Below are 16,166 nucleotides of genomic sequence, written 5' to 3'. Positions count from 1 at the left end.
ACACACACACACACACACACACACACACACACACACACACACACACATGCACAAGCCAGGATATGATGTGATATGATAGGGATGAAATGGTCGAGAAGCTTATGTCTATATTTGGGAGTGAGTGAGTGAGTGGTATAGATAAGTCAGGCGTACTGTACTAGATGTGCTGGTCTCACTCATGCAGCCATCATCAGCAGCAGCTGCTGCATCGTTATCTTGCCACTATGCATTAGTACTCTACGTAGTAGTAAGTATGGATAAGCAGCATGTACATAGTAAGTAGCAATTTGTTAATTGAAACAAAGTACTAAATATCCACAGTGGCAATGCAACAGCAGTTACAGTTACATCTAAGTTAAAAACCAACGTACTGTTTACCGGCGAGCATGCATAAATTAATCTTAATGTTGAGAAATAGATAGATAGATCAATGGCTGGCTGAGCCTAGATGCCTTCTACTCGTAGTAGATGCCTGATAAAGGTCTAGAAGCCATCTGGAACTAGGCAGAGATGCATTAGAAAAGTAAAATAGGGGAATACATATTGATAATACATATTGAAGAGTTGAGGCATAAATGGCTGGCTGGCTTAGACGCCTCCAGGTGCCTGTCAAACCTTAAGGATTAGAGATGGCGAACAATCAGAGAAGGGGGAATATGGTATGCATGTATGTTCGGGATTTGGTTTTATTTATTTATTTATTTTTTTTTCGGGATGTGCTTTGTGCATATGATGTTGAGGTATGGAATGGGTTTGAGAATGTAAATAGAAGTTTCACTTGATTGTAGTTACAGATGTTGTAGTTGTGGATGTGAAAGGTGTGAGTGAGGCTCGAAGATACCTTTTTTTTTTTCTTGTTCCTATCGATGTGGCGAGAATCACTACAGTGTTTGATGTCTGAGCATTGGTAAGCATGTAAGCAAGCAAGCTAGCTAGCTAGCGGTAAAGTGATAAGATAACTAAATAGATAGCTAACAAGTCATGAGCTATATGGACAGTCTGATATAAGCAGCTACTAATATAGACGCAAAATGCACCATCAAAAAAGACGCGGGGGCGTACCATCCAGAACAACTCGGAAAGGGCAACCAGTGCGGGTTTGCGAGTCTGCGAGTCTGGAGAGACAGTGACAGCGCCACCAGCTAAACTAGTTCCGAGTCTGACAGGCGAGGCGTCAAGCCGCGAAGGAATAACCCGACATCTCTCACCAAATCGGGGTCAGCCCGTCAGCACCACCTGCCGCCATCCCCCCTCCCCCTTCCCCCCATTCTCTTCTGTATTAGTGATTCTTATTTCGATTTGCTTAGCAAACAAGAATAAGCAGCGGACCTATCGAACCCAGACCTCTCCAAGACGAGCTCACATGGGGTATGCCCAGCCTGTCATGGTGGAGATGGAGTGCTTGGCCCAGGATGAGACACAGCCACGCCCGAACAGCTGCACCCTGTCATTAAAGTTTGGGGGTGGGAAAGGATTCAATCAGATCGACGACTGAGCTCGGTAGAATATACCAGACGCTTATGGCCAATCAAAGTGGCGACTGCTTAGACAAAAAGTAGTAGGAGGGAGGCAATGCCGGAATTAGCAAGAGAGCGACTTGTTACAACTGTTATTCAGGGCTGATGTTTCGATGGGCGACGCGCGATCTCTGCAAGCGAACCAATGCAGTAGCAACGCCGATGTTCCCGATTGATCAGAACCTGTAACTATCTCTTGTCCCTCTCAGTCTCATCAGGCTGTCGATTCCATCCATCCACAGCGACTCCCGCAATAGCCTATTCCAGAATCCAGACCGTATCGAAGCCGGGGACCTGCAAGGGGGGGTTAGAAGTGTGGGCAGAAAGACGCCCCCCAGGAAGATCCACGCTTATCCGGCGTGCGCTGCTAACGGGATAAGTTGGAGGGAGGGGAAGAAAGAGTATTTTTGAGAATACAATTCAAAATAGAAAAAAAAACACCTCCAGGATGGAGGGAATGAAGCGGCCCAGTGACAAGCACTCACCGACTTATTGGGTTATTTCAGGCTTACGAAGGACCAGGGGTGTGGATGTTAGTACACTAGTGATGCTTCCGTATAGTAGCGGTGGCCCACGGGAAGGGGAGGGTGTGTGTGTGGGTGTGTGTGGATGAAGAGACAACAGAAACGAAGGAGGGTGAGCCTGGAGCAAAGCAGCATCATTATTGAAAGCCGGCTGATCGAGTCGCTGCCCGGTCCTTGGCTTTCTCGTAAGGCTAACATAGTCGTGCAATCATCATCTGCGCTGGTGGCAGCTCCGGTTGCGATTCGCTTGGAAAATGTCGCGATTGAAATGAATCCCCCTCCATGAAGCCGGGCCGAGAGCGGCCGTTTGAGCAAAAGCAAGCAGGCCACTGGCAGAAGAGCATGCGTGGCCAGAGCTTGCGTTGACCAGGCGCGCCTTTCTTGGGATTGGGGCAGTTATGCACTATCGGAGATTTTTCTGGGCAATTGGATGCCTGTCGTCCGAGGTGCCGAACGCATGTATGTCTAGCATCGTCAGGGAAAGAACAGGTTATTAGTGAGTAGTAGTCTGTGGTTTAGTACGTAGTAGTAGTAGTCTAGCGGCCGGGTGCGACATCGCGTATAGTTCCGTTGCGCATCATTATTCTCCAAGCAGATACTCCATAGTGAGCAATGCTTTAGTCCAATCTAGTCGGTCGCTCATATGGGGAAGCGGAGTATACGGATGGAGACCGCTAAAACACCGGCGCGACAGCAAAAGAAAGGGTTGGACAAATCGAAGCTCCGCCAGTCCACCAGTGAATTTCTGGATGTGATGAGCTGGAACTTCTTTCCGACATCCACCCGGCCGGAATTAGCGCCCAACTAACTGTCCACGGCTGCTGCTGCTGCTTGCTGCGCGTCATCCAAGTCGCCCCCTCCCTTTTCTCAAATGATAACGAGGCAGCGGTGACGGAGATATGGCTAGGGAAATCCGAAGTCGGTATGGAGTACAATACGTCTTTGAATATTATGAGACACTGACGCGGAGGAGGATGGGCGATTGATTCCCTTGGCCTGAGGCGGACGGGCAGCAATGAAGGATGAGTGGAGGAGAGGGGATATTAGCCAGATTTAGTGAGCGAGCTAAGTCAAGAGTAGTTCTGCCTCACTAAGCATGATCCTAGTAGATTAGTATATTGTGTAGTAGTACTCTGTAGTACGGAGTATGGATGAAGGTTACATACCACGGTTTAGTTACTAGTTGCTATCCCCAGCAAGCGTCGGTCACTATGAGACTAGTTAGTAGGCAACGGCCCGGGATGACACTACTCCGGTCAGCCAATATGGATGATGTTGATAGTAGATCCGATGAAGGCAGGAATGAAGCTGCGTGTGACAGACGGTGCTAACAGCTAAAGATGCCTATCCCCATGCGGGGTATAGCAGCTCCCGATGGAGAGAGTTAGGAGCAACTTACTGAGCATAGCGAGTCAAGGCAGGAGGATTTTATTTCCCCCTTCTTCCTCCCGACCATCTGACATCCGTCCCCGTTGAAGACTCTGGCCAGCACCAACTACTCACCAACTAGACCGGGACGTGATTACTAGCAGGTTACCAAGAAGCGAAGGGGCATAACTTTCCTCTCGGTCATGATTTCCTTTCTTTCTCTTCTTCTCCTTCTTCGTCGTCGTCTTCTTCTTCTTCTCTTGTGTTACGTGTAATAGATACTAGTTGCAACTTATTTCTTTTTTTGGTCACCCCGGTGTGTCAGCCCAGCCTTATTTGGTTATACTATCATTCAATCAACTCCCCAGACCTGTAACTATCCCGGTGTATCTGAATCCAACTAGGAGTACTCCGTTGTCCTTACTCAGTAGACTTTGGAGTGCTTTTCTCCTCCCGCTTAGTACTCATCTTCTCTCGCCCAACAGTCTATCTTTGTTAGTCTAGTCTAGTCTAGTATACTCTGTAGCTAACTTCTAGCGTGGCCATGCATGAAGTCCTAAAGTATTTGCCCACACTTCTTCCCCCCACCCCGCCTTTTCTCCCACTCTTTCGCCCTTTCTTCCCTCTCCTCATCCAGCTTACGGATCACGAATCACGAAGCACATATCCGAACCCCTGGTGGGCACAAGCAAGCAACCCACGATCTAATTTCGGTCGAACTCGGTTAACCATGTGTCTTTCTTACGGGCGTTACGTCAATCGCGACCGGGGACCAGGGTTCAATCTCACTCACTTCCCAGCGAGGAGAAGCCGCTCTGACACATGATGCCGCCGGTCTGCGACTACGGCTTTACCGCGGCGGATGAACCACCGACCAGGTGCCTGGGATTCCTTTTCCCCAGTGCTAACGGAAGGATGCTGCTGTAAGCTGGTCGACGTCATCGTCATCATCATCATCATCAGCAACGAAATTCACTGCATGCCAATGCCAGTCAGTCCCGTATGGCACGAATGCTGTTCCTCCTCCTCCACACCCTCGAGCCCGGATGTTTTTCCCCTCCTTTCTCGTTCGTTCGCTGCCACGCCAGTCGACCGGGCAGATCTTCCCAAAAAAAGCGGAGAAGCAGTGTCCATCTCCCATGTCAAATCAAGGTCTTACCATCGCCAATTGCGAACTTGCCTTTTCCGGCCTCGCTTTTGCTTTCTTCCTTTATCAATTTTTACCCCTCGTCCCTTGCTGATTATTGTTTCGCTCATTCCTCCCTCCAGTCCATTGCTCCCCCCTCCCCCTCCCCCTCCCCTCCCCTCCCTTCACCCGCCGTTAGGCCAATTTCCCGCGGCCGGGTGCTAGAGTAGACCCTTCAATCTTTTCGCCCATTTGACCACATGCAAGTCACGCCATTGATCCGTCTACAGCCTTTGGGTCCTAAGGATCGGCGACTTACAGCATGGTGCAAGCCCTGGCGTCACTCCCGCATTGCCAGTGATGCGACCAGCTGTCAGCTTTGGGCTTTCATTGATGGGTCTGTCCAGTAAGGTTCTCGAGGGAGCAGGTCGGCCTGGAGGAGCTGTCATGTATCTGTGGTGGCACCAGACTATAATGTAGATAACCCTACTTCCTGTATACCGGGAATATGGGGGTTGCCGTCACTAGCTCCTCTTCTGGACGGCTCATTCGGCCATACCGTCACTAAAGCCAGAAGTTCCTTTCCGTTGCATTGTGTGAATGTACCCGGTACATGTAGGGGTAGGTAGATTACCAGGTCATCTGTAATCTATTCAATTCCTTGGCCTCGTGATAGCAAGCAGGGTACTCAAAAATAATCACCCCCCCGTCGCTAGTTGGCACGCTGCCTGCCTGCCTCATATCGTCAATGCCATATCAGATCAGACAAGAAAACCGCGGGTGATAACGGGAGAAGCGGCCCCCTCTCCATGGCTCGCCAGCACCGGATCGGTTAACAGGACTTCCTGTTGGGCGGGGAACTACACACGATTGCTTACACGTACTCCTAGTCTCCTATCGGTCCTGCCCCCCTGTGTGCTGACGACCAAGTCATTGCTGGTGGATTGCCCCCGGCTCAGATGACTCGCGTTCAGTATTTAGTCATGATCCTGCTGGGTTAGCTCCTGGTCTGGTGCGAATGTTAGTATAAGCCTATGGCGCCACTGCGGGAATCAACTGGAAACAAGAAATGCCGGCCCGGATGAGGAAAAAAAAAGAAAAAAAACTAAAGGAAAAAGCAATACGAGCATCGACGGAAGCACACCCTACCAGTCGAATACTGCGCGCCCTCGTACATTTCTTGGTAGCCAATTCCTGATCGGAACAGCCCCCTTGGCATCCACTGGGCTGTCCATAGGCGGTGTCGGTAGTCTTTCTAGTTAGTTAGTTGAATGATTGTGCCTGACTCAGAGTGGTGGTTCGATAACCAAACTAGTTAACTAGCCTAGTGTGGTATAAGCTCCATAGCAATTCGGAGATCCCGGTCTTGCAAACCCCGAAAAACCCTCCCAGATGACAGACGGGCATTGAACTTGAAGAGTCGACAGGCAAAAACAAAGCCCGCGATTTGCTGGATGAAGTTCCAGACGAAACTCTATCGTGTAAAGACGATGATCTATCGAGTGCGTGCTATAGACACTATCGACTGTTAATCGCTATTATCGCGTGTATGTCGTACGTATCTAGCCACTCTTCAAGTGCGATGGGTCTCGGGCTTCCAGGGTCCAATCCATGAATGGCCAAAGTCTAAGTAAGCGTATTAAACGGCCACTGCTGATAAAAACGCGGGCGGCGATTGTTTTGGCCTGCCTGTTCCATGGGTTTGACCCGCTGCCACTATTCGAGATCCACTGGTGCTAGTCGACATTACAGTTCAAAGCCTCACGGCAGTCCGTGAGCCGGCAGAAACGTAAATGAGAGATCTATCCATGTATCACCACCAGATCAGATCGAGGAAGTGTATCCCGAGCTTGCTCAGTCGACCACAATCAGTAGCAGGAAAGTCGAAGACAATCGTCGACTTATTGCCAATCATTGACAAACAGCATCAATGCCATTCATTCTCATGGCCCCAGCCTTGGAGAAATTAACTGATCGTCATGAGCTTAATCGGCCCCGGGGGCTCATGACTACCACCGTATCATATTAATAATTAGTTATCGCCGTGGACGGGCGGAAGGAGGGGGGAACGGGACGACGAGTGAATCCCGCTGGTCCCTTGTCGGGGACCCATCGCTGTTGGAGCATTACAGACCGCGATCCAGATGAATTCTTGATGCCGCCACGTGGAGTAGACAAAGGCACCAGTATCACTCAGGATAACTGATAGTCTAGAGGCTTGATGAAGCGCTCCTTTTGAGTTTACGGCTGGCTGCCATCCAGCAATCGAATCGGTAGAATAGCCGCAGCGCAGAGCCACCGAGAATACCGTGGCGTTGGGGGCGTAGTCCTCGTTGTTTCCCCCAAGAAAGATAGCCAGAAGTACGTCCAATAGCAACGGGTGAAGGTATCATGGCCACTGTGAGAGGACCTACTGCCTAAGTTGGTAAGGTGAGTAGCACGGTGGTGGGTTGGACTGAGGCCGATAGCAGACCCTGGGGATAGCTGCTGCTCTGGGCCAGTTTCAGCATGATGCTTGCTGGCCCAGAAGGGAAAAGCCACCCTTTCGGTTGTTGCATCGCTGGTATCCCTTGCTGATAATTTCCGATCTGTGCTGCCTGGTCTGCCGGCCGGTCTGACATTGTTCTTTGTCCCATTTGGCTTTCAATACTTATTTTTTATTTACTCTCTCTTTTATCCCCTCTTCCCGTTTCTACCCTCTGTTGATGCTTTGGTGGACGGCCAACACCATGTTCGTTTTGGGAGGAAGAAGGGGCTGTCAGGAACTTAATTCCAGCAACAATTGTTTGGAGGGAATGGCTCCTACTACCTTGGTACTAGGATAGACAGAATATCCTTTCCCAGCACCTTGGCAAGTAAAAGAATAATTAAAAATGAATTGAGAATTGAATGTAGTAGAAAAATAGAAATAAAAATTAAAAATTAAATAAGTAACAACAATGTACATAGTACGGAGTAATTGTCATAATTAAAGTCAGTACGAGAGTAGGAATAGGTCATGATCATTTTGGGTAGGTACGAAGTAGTTCCATCGGTTAGCCCACGACCTAATCAGACCTTCCATCTTACACATACCTACTGCCTCCCTTTGCACAGTCGTACAGGATATCCCATACGTTGACACTGCTTGTTGTATTGGCGTGACCCTGCTGTGATCCGCCTCAGCTCTGACTCCTTTGAAGCGCCGTGCAATTGTCCCCGGTCGTGGGTCTATTCAAAAATGTTCTATGGCGGACTACCGCCTCCTCCAGCATCATCGACTCTGGGTGAGTTAATCAAGACCAAAAAGAAATCAGAAAAGACGGGAGTCACCGATTCACTAACTACTACTTCCTACTACTTACGAGAGCAAGGTACCAGGGACGTACGTGTCAAGGTACCTGTCAGTAATTTTGACCCGCGAAAGATGGTTGATACAAGCCAGATACAGTAAAGCGATACTAGCGGTCCGTCGAGGTTTTGCAGCCAGGATGCAGGCAACTAGACCATGTTTAGACTAGCAGATTTCTTCCAAGGCCAGGCTCTCCCTTAGTCGCCGATGATTGGCCGAGTCTATATCCTAACCTTTCAGCGTTCTAAGGCACAAGCGGACAGGGTGGGGATCGATGTTCCCCTCTTCCCCCAAGCCATCTTGACCGGAAGACGGTTCAGTAGGATGAGAAACCTTGGGTCTTGGGTAACTTTGGGGTTGCTAGCTCCGAACTTCCACTCTTTCTTCTCCTTCCCCCCTCCCCTCCAGACGTCGAATCGACAGCGGGACCCAGATAGCCCTGGCCTGTCAGTCAGTCTAAAATCGATTCCTAAATTAAGTGCCACTGCTTGGTGCCCGTATGTACGTAATCTTGGTATGTATATGTATGTACCTAGTACTTGGATACCTCGTTTGATACCGAGTGTTTCCCTCCTGAACCCCCCAAGGTAGAACTAAGTAGGTAAACATGGTAATCCATGTTCAGTAACGATGGGGGTAAGAAATAATGAAAAAAAAAAAAAAAGAAAGAAAATAGAAATAAAAATAAAAAAACGTTAAGTTGATTTCTTCTTCCTCGTCTATCCCCTTCCCAGTTTGCATTGAATGGGGGGATCTTCTTCTTTTCTTTTTTGAATATTCTCTGTGTTGTTTTTTTTTTTTTTTTTTTTTCATGTTCATATCGGTCTGGTGAAAGAAAATCACCCAGTTGTCCACAGGAAATACTTCCACATAGTATAACCCGATCTTTCCGGGGTAGGGGTAGGGGGACAGAGAAGTGGCCAAGTCTCAAGCTAGTCCGGCTGGAGTTACTGGCCAGAGGGGAGCTCCACCAGCTGGAGGACACCAAGAGGAGGTACCAATTTATTATTTGATTACCGCTGGACAGTAGTGAAGGAGCTTAGCAGCCCGTAGTAGCAACTAGGTACCTGCTAGGTAGAGCCAGAACGATGCGGTGTTATAAAAATTACACGGCCTGCTCACGAGAGCCGGAGAGGCAAAACGAGGAAAAATAAAAACGAAAAAACAGCTTCCATCCCATCGGCCAGTCAGCTAGCTCTTTTTCTTCCTCTCTTCGTGCAGCAAATCCTCCTCATCTGGCTCGTCGAGTATTTCTTTTCCATCGGCCCCATCTGGAGAAGGGTGTTCTTTACTTTCTCGTCTCTTTTCCCCCATCGTCGACTTTTTTTTTTGGTTTCGGTTTTCTCTCCTTCTCACCAGCCATCATCCCTTGACTTGGTCTGGCTGCGTACCTGGAAGGAGAACCGCCTGAGACCCGCAGCAGCAGCTGTCTGTGTCTGTCTGTCTGTCTCTGTATCACAGAAACGTTGCAACCTCGCCCGGACCGAACAGTATTACTGAACTACATCGGAGAACTCGTTGGGATCGTGTTTTGCACTTTCTCTCTTCTGCTTCTCTCTCCCTCTCTCTCTCGCTCTTTCTCGTCATCGCATCATTCTTGGATTCTTTGGTTTCCTCGCCTCTGCGTGTTCGTGTTGGATTATTTCTTCTTATTAGATCCATTGCTAGGTACGTCTGGAATTTCTCCCTGCCGGATATGCTGGACCTTCAAGGCCAGCCTCGCCTCCATCCATCCACCTTTTACTGCGCTTCCCCATTTGATCCATCATTCGGTCCTGCGACTTGGCTGCCAATCGACCTGCCTGTCCAGACCTCCAATGATTACTGTTGAGGCTGCATGCCGTCGGGCTTAATTTGCAGTGACATTCCTGTTCCCTCCGCTTGTCCAGATCTCCTTCCCTCTTCTTTCATTTTCCCCTCCCACCCGCTCTCCTATTTTCACTCCACCATAGCTACACTACTTCTACTACTGGTTATACTTCAATCCGTTTTCCCTCCCACTTCTGTCGCCTGTACGATTTCTTGTCGTGTTTGTCTGCTCATACTTTATTGCAAATCTATCTGTTTTCACTGTCACTTATTTCTTTTCTTCTTGATGTTCTGATTTTTGCTCGTTTGTTTTCATCTTTTTGACCTTCCTCTTGAACTTCGTTTGCTCCCTGTGTTCCTATCGCTAGCCGGCCCACTCCCCGCTATCTTTCTGGCGACTCACCTCAACAATAGCTTTTGATTCTGCGCTTGCATTTCCTCACCATGGCGCCTGGTGGTGGACGCGACTTTAACTGCACCTGGGAGCATTGTAATAAGGTATGCATTTACTGGATTCCTTCTTTCTAGACCTTCCGCTGCTGCTCGGAGGCGTTATAGTTTCCGTGCTAATGACAGTAGTCCTTCAATCGAAAATCAGATCTGTGCAGGCACTATCGGATACACACCAATGAGCGACCGTATCACTGCACGGTTAAAGACTGCAATAAAAGCTTCATCCAACGGAGTGCATTGACCGTGCATTCGCGAACGCATACCGGGGAGAAGCCTCATGTCTGTGACCACAGAGGATGCCACAAGGCCTTTTCTGACGTATGTACATTCTAGCTCACCCAGATTGTATCTATGCTGACCACCACAGTCATCGAGTCTCGCTCGTCACCGAAGGATCCATACGGGAAAGAGGCCCTACATCTGCCAAGAGCCAACATGCGAACGAGCGTAAGCATTGGCCTGGTTCTCATGCTAATCTCTCTTCTAACAATGTGAAGCTTCTGTCGCAAAACGACCTTGACCAAGCACCAACACCGCTCCCACCCCCCAGGATCCATGACCCGACTGCCCTCGGAAGATGCGGTTTCCGAGCACTCGTATCAAGGGCCAGTCGCCGTTCCCGTGCCGAATGAACAGTACCTCTTAGCCCAGCAACCCTACTACCCTCATACTCCAACGCCGACTCATGAGTTTTATCCTCACCAGAGCCTACACATAACGCCGGTGCCCATACAAGATCCACCCCCGATTGTGACGCAGCACATCCCTGTCACGTCACCGGTTGACGTACATCGAGCGCAGCAACACTACATGCAGCTTGTGCAGCAACAGCAGCAACAACAGCAGCAGCGGTACGATCCTGGCCGTCAGGGATATCTGCCACCGGAGTTTCAGCAACCATACCATACTCTACCCACGGCGGATGGCCCGCCGCTAATGGTGACCAGCACCCAAAGTGACTACAAGCCGCCGGCCCGCATCCTGAACCAGCCCGAAGGAACAGACTGGGGCTTCCTGGGAGTTGGCTAATGAGCCGACAACGGGTACCATTGCATGATTCGACAGCGAGTGTTTCAGACTAGGAGTTACAATGCGTTTGTGCTTTGAGTGATGCCCTATCATGACTGTCATTTACGAGTCTTTAATTTGGTCAGACGCCTCGTCCGCTGCTCTTTTTTTATTTATTTTCTCCCATCTCCGGCATAACGCCTCTTTTTGTGATATTTGCGGACTATGATGTTTTTCTTTTGGTTAAGTTGTGCCCCCTCCCCTGCCTAAAGGCTGCGAAGAGGTTCTTTTTTTTTTGTCATATTCATTCTTGATACCTTGGCAAATGATGCAGTTTGCTTTTCTATACCAACATAGCCTACACGTTCGCTTTGGGTCTGGATGACGTGCCGCGCAGCTGAGAGATGACCGGCACGTACACTGAACACGGGTGTATGTACTTATTTCCGAAGCTTTTAATAATGCCTTGCCCCCTTCGGAGTACTCTGTTCCCAGTGACGCTGACGGCGTGCGCGCGCGCGACGTAAAGCCGTCGATCTGCACCTACCAGAGAAACAAAGCCGTGCTGACAAGGATTCTATCGACCGAGAGAGTAGTGCTTGGCTTGGCTCGGAGGGGGAAAAAAAAAAAAAAGAGAAACACGGGGGCGCCCATTGTTGTCGGGCCATAGTCTGCGGAGCTAGCCTGTCAGGAGCTTCCTTAAGACCCCTACAACCAACATCAGCCTAGGATCGACGGCTGAAACGGTTGGGGGGAGTGGAAAAGGGAAAAGGGAAGAGGCTCCACATGTCGAGGGCGTTTGTAGCAGCGAAAGCCAGTCATGGGGTTGAAGTCTATCTCATTAGGTCGGGGCAGTAGCCACGATTGTCGTAGCGCCTGATCGACCCATCCAGCCGCCCATATGGTCTGGGGATGGTGAGTGGGTGTGTGGGAAGGAATACACGAAGAGGAGGGAGGAGGAGTAAAAGGAACGAAGAGGGGAGGGGAGGGGGGGTGCGGCTAGACAGGGAACTTTTTCGAAGGTGCAGGTGGGCCGACCACAACAACACGCACTCATACACACACCATATGGCCCGAAACTAGATACCTTAGGGCGGGAGAGTGAGAGAGAGAGTGTGTGTATGAGAGAAAAGAAAAGCAAGAACGGGGATTGATTCGATGACACACCTGCGTTGGTCTCTTCGATCGACTGTACATAGTACATAACATGCATGCGCCAAGTACTTGTGTCCCAAAACACAAGGCTGTCATTGATAGCCTTTTATCTTGGCTGACCCATTGACGCGTCAAATCAGTACGGTCTAGATATTTTCTTCTTTTTGGTGTATGAAATAGATATAGTCTCGACATCATCAGAAAACAAAACAATAAGCGGATCCGATCGGGAGAGAGCATGGATACAGATACAGTAGAACGGGCAGAACCGGACGGGAGCTCTCCGACCCGAATCAATCTTCTAATCAAATCATATTCTTGGGGATAATGTATCCGAGATTTGGTTAGGGGGGGGGAAAACCTGATTTTTCTGTGGGGGTGTTGTTGTAGTCTAGTTTAGTGTGACTGGACTAGACTAATTTCCTAGCCGGGGCGGAACTACTAACTACTAACTAGATGATTTAGTTCCTGAACTTCTCTGGTAGACTAGTTAGTTACTGGGGACAGAATAATGGTCGTTCTGTCGGTCGGTCGGGACTAAGCGCCAGAGAGATAGTACCTAATTGAGGGGTGGACAGTGGAGATGGGGATAGGAGTATAACTAACTATTTACTACTGTTACTCTATGTAGTATGTAGTACTGACGATGTAGTACTCTGTAGAGGACAGTCTACTAGTATATAGATACTAGAAGCAGAGATTACGAAGAGATGAACAGAGTAGAGATTCCATTGAATGAAATTGACTTCAAGCTAAGGACACTTTTTTTAATTATCAATATTTTACTTCTCCTTCAATGCAAGATGGGATACCTTGTATGGACGGATTGATATTTAGTCGGTCTATCATCAAGTAAAAATCTTGGAAATGGTGCAGCAGTCACTTGAGTGAATGGATGAATCAGGCTCAAGATGGATATTATTTCCGTGTGATAGGGAGGATGACGAAGGAGGGTTGGAATGAGAGTTTCATTTGCTAGATGAGTGAGTGACATTTTGGTCTGACATCGATAGAAATTGTGTCTACTGTCTGTCTACTCTGTAGTTTCAATGTTTGGTTTGGCTAAATTACTTAACTAGTTAGTTGGTTAGCTAGCTAGCTAGCTAGCTACTTCCTGCGTGGGTGTCATCTGGGTAAGATGATGGATCTCGTGTTGGGATGAGCAAAGAGAGAAGAGTCTAGATGCCAGATGGATGGGCTGTGGGGATAGAAAGGAAGGCTGCGGGGGTTGCCTTGTCAATTTACTCCGTAGTTAGTTAGTTCAATTCTGTCTAAGTTAGTTGGTTATTATGGTTTGAGGTCAAACAGATAGCTTGTTGTGGATGTGAGTGTAGTTGACATGACAGTATGATATGATATGAGATGGTATGAGAGAGGTACTGAGATCCAATAATAGCTCACAAGTTCAACTGTCATTTCTCAGTCCTTACAGGAGTTAACTACTTCCCTACAGAGTACACTCATGTAAGAAGTAGATATAGATAGGAATATTGTCTTACGACGGCGGGCTCCACAATTCCCAGCACTTAATCGACAATCGATCCAAAGTCTACTTCGATAGGTGTCAACTCAACTCATTTCCCAAAATAAGTCTGATTTGCCGACGGGCTTGATCGTCAATCCGTCGCCTATCCATTACTAGTATACTTGGTAGAATACGGTAGGATTCAGGTACCTACCTATCTGTCTACTGGTAACTAACTAACCATGCAGAGAAAGATAAAGATAGTAGTAGGAATGCTGTACTTAGAAATGACTGTAGGAGATAGTAGGTTTGGTGATATCACTTCATCCCTGCACTTCGCTTAGAGATGAAATGACAGGATGTTTGATACATAGTACGTGTAATATAACATACTTTAGTAATTTACTCGATACATGTATTGGTATGTGTGTATGTGTATTGTAATATATACATATAAATAGATACTACACTACTACTTATCTACGAGGATGATGATGATGACAGCCCAAGGAAGTAAAAATGATGCGAAAGGATGAGATGTGATGATGTGATGGGGTTGCTTTTTTGGTTATTTCCCTCGCAGCCACATGCCTATCTATCTATCTACCAATCATGATGTTGATCAAACAGGAGTAAGATAGTAGCTTGTCGGGTAATTGTCGGGTTGTTCACCATACCACACACACACGGCTGGCATAAGCAATCAAACCACACCACCACTATCGCGTGTGGGTTGAGTTGGGCTGTGGTGGTGGATGGTTAAATGCTTATTCGTTGCTCTGTAAGTATCAAGAGAATGTTCACATTGTGGTTGGGGAGAAGTATATTAGAATAGAATAGTATAGAAAAGGTAGAATATCCAGAAAAGCTTCATACATGAATACACTGACTAGTATCTACCCCACAGCCAAATCCAAAGTATCAGTCATTTCATACCCACATACTCCATAGAGAGACAGACAGACAGACAGACAAATAGATAAAAGGGGTAACAAAATTGAGACCACACCACTACTCGAACAGTTTGCCTAATATACGAACCAGCCAATCTCACAGCAGCAGAGTCGACAAGGATATATGTTGTACACGTAGCTACCAGTGAGTAGCATGATCTATCTGATGCTGGTACTCATCCTTCAGGTCGATTGACATATAACGCTGAGTTATATTATACCACGCCATCATAACCACTGCACTGTCATATGTTGGGTAGAACTCCATGGAAAGAAAAACGGACAAAAGTACCTTGCATGAGTAGGCTTGCATGGGGTACTGCTACTAGTGCTGGTTCGGGTTGACATGGGTTGTGGGGATTGCATGTATTTTCTTTTTCCTTTTTGTCTAGGCTCATATTTGGGATTAATTTGGTGGTGAGTGTGTGCTACTGTTCATGGGGATGGTGGTATGTTTCAGGTGGTTGTGTGAGGGAGTAATATCTACCTATCACAAGTCAGATGGATACAGGCTAGGTAGAGATACTTATGAGCAGGTTTGTAGGTAGTACACTCAACTAAGCACTAAGATGTTGATGTCAGATGTCAAGAAGCAATCAATCAATCCAATACACATACTGTTTCGAATAGATATATATGTATTCAGCTGGTCTCATGATCAACTCACCTGATCACTCATCCATTATATCGAGCCGAGTATGAGCAGCGCATATTTACCCTGTAACTATCCATGACTTACTGTCTACGTGCATAGGAACAAATAACTACGGATCACCGGCACCGGCACAATCCGACAGACAGACAGATAGCTTACTGTTCCACAACCCTTCTTTGAACGCCGTGACATATCCCACGCCACGGGGTAAGCTCCTCATGATCATGAGAAGGTCGTATTCAGTACCTGGCTGTGTTACCTTGTGTGAGTGTTGTATATTCTCCGATTAGGGTGATTGATAAGGGGCATTGGTCCGAGGCCGAGGCTGAACCGTTGAACGGTAGATAGTCTGGGGTATCCTATTATGAGAGTATCTCATGTAGATTAGTTTGTAGAGTAGTATATATGTACTGCCGCTATACTTGCCATGCATTGATTCTTGATGTTCATGTATGTATATATCAGTTAACTCATAATCTTCAGGCATATTGAGAGCTGGCAGTCATCAAAGACAACAGCGGAACGTAAGCTTACAACGTTCCTCTCACAACCAAGCCATCATCACTCAGCCTATCCATATATCAGCCTCATCTCTCGCAGTCTAGATGCTCAGCTGCCAGGTTTCCTCAACCCTGGAAGTATGTTCTGTATCACATCGGAATGTATTCATCAAGGACAAAGACAACTTTCGACCAGAATCTCGAGCATAAATAGCACGTAGATGCTCTGTTCCCTTGAGTATAACATAAACATCAATAATAATTTCAACGAGCATCTCGATCAAAAGCCAAAAAGTGACAAA

General features: G+C 47.7%; 2 protein-coding genes across 2 annotated transcripts; both read left to right on the top strand.

The window, feature by feature from the left end:
* Nucleotides 1–7,632: 7,632 nt before the first annotated feature.
* On the top strand, nt 7,633–8,471 carry ASPBRDRAFT_66077 (uncharacterized protein; the record flags this gene model as incomplete). The annotated part of the gene is made up of 3 exons (XM_067628645.1): nt 7,633–7,899; nt 8,107–8,367; nt 8,403–8,471. The coding sequence occupies exons 1-3, from the start codon at nt 7,756–7,758 to the stop codon at nt 8,469–8,471; spliced, it is 474 nt and encodes a 157-aa protein (XP_067478283.1). The 5' UTR covers nt 7,633–7,755.
* A 1,615-nt stretch (nt 8,472–10,086) lies between these two features.
* ASPBRDRAFT_43941 (putative C2H2 finger domain protein) lies at nt 10,087–11,453 on the top strand. Its single transcript, XM_067625090.1, has 4 exons — nt 10,087–10,173; nt 10,255–10,446; nt 10,496–10,575; nt 10,626–11,453. Exons 1-4 carry the CDS (start codon nt 10,120–10,122, stop codon nt 11,155–11,157), a joined length of 858 nt encoding a protein of 285 aa, XP_067478282.1. The 5' UTR covers nt 10,087–10,119; the 3' UTR covers nt 11,158–11,453.
* Nucleotides 11,454–16,166: the final 4,713 nt, after the last annotated feature.

Source organism: Aspergillus brasiliensis (assembly GCF_001889945.1).
Source record: "Aspergillus brasiliensis CBS 101740 unplaced genomic scaffold ASPBRscaffold_7, whole genome shotgun sequence".
Taxonomy (NCBI): domain Eukaryota; kingdom Fungi; phylum Ascomycota; class Eurotiomycetes; order Eurotiales; family Aspergillaceae; genus Aspergillus; species Aspergillus brasiliensis.
Note: the sequence above shows the minus strand (reverse complement) of the source record. Positions and strands in the feature narration are given on the sequence as shown.

Bases quoted from the DNA above. Each gene is read 5' to 3' on its own strand.
- ASPBRDRAFT_43941 (XM_067625090.1), top strand. From the start codon at position 10,120: ATGGCGCCTGGTGGTGGACGCGACTTTAACTGCACCTGGGAGCATTGT. The intron at 10,447-10,495 runs GTATGTACATTC...TGACCACCACAG, and splicing joins GCCACAAGGCCTTTTCTGAC to TCATCGAGTCTCGCTCGTCA. The intron at 10,576-10,625 runs GTAAGCATTGGC...AACAATGTGAAG, and splicing joins GAGCCAACATGCGAACGAGC to CTTCTGTCGCAAAACGACCT.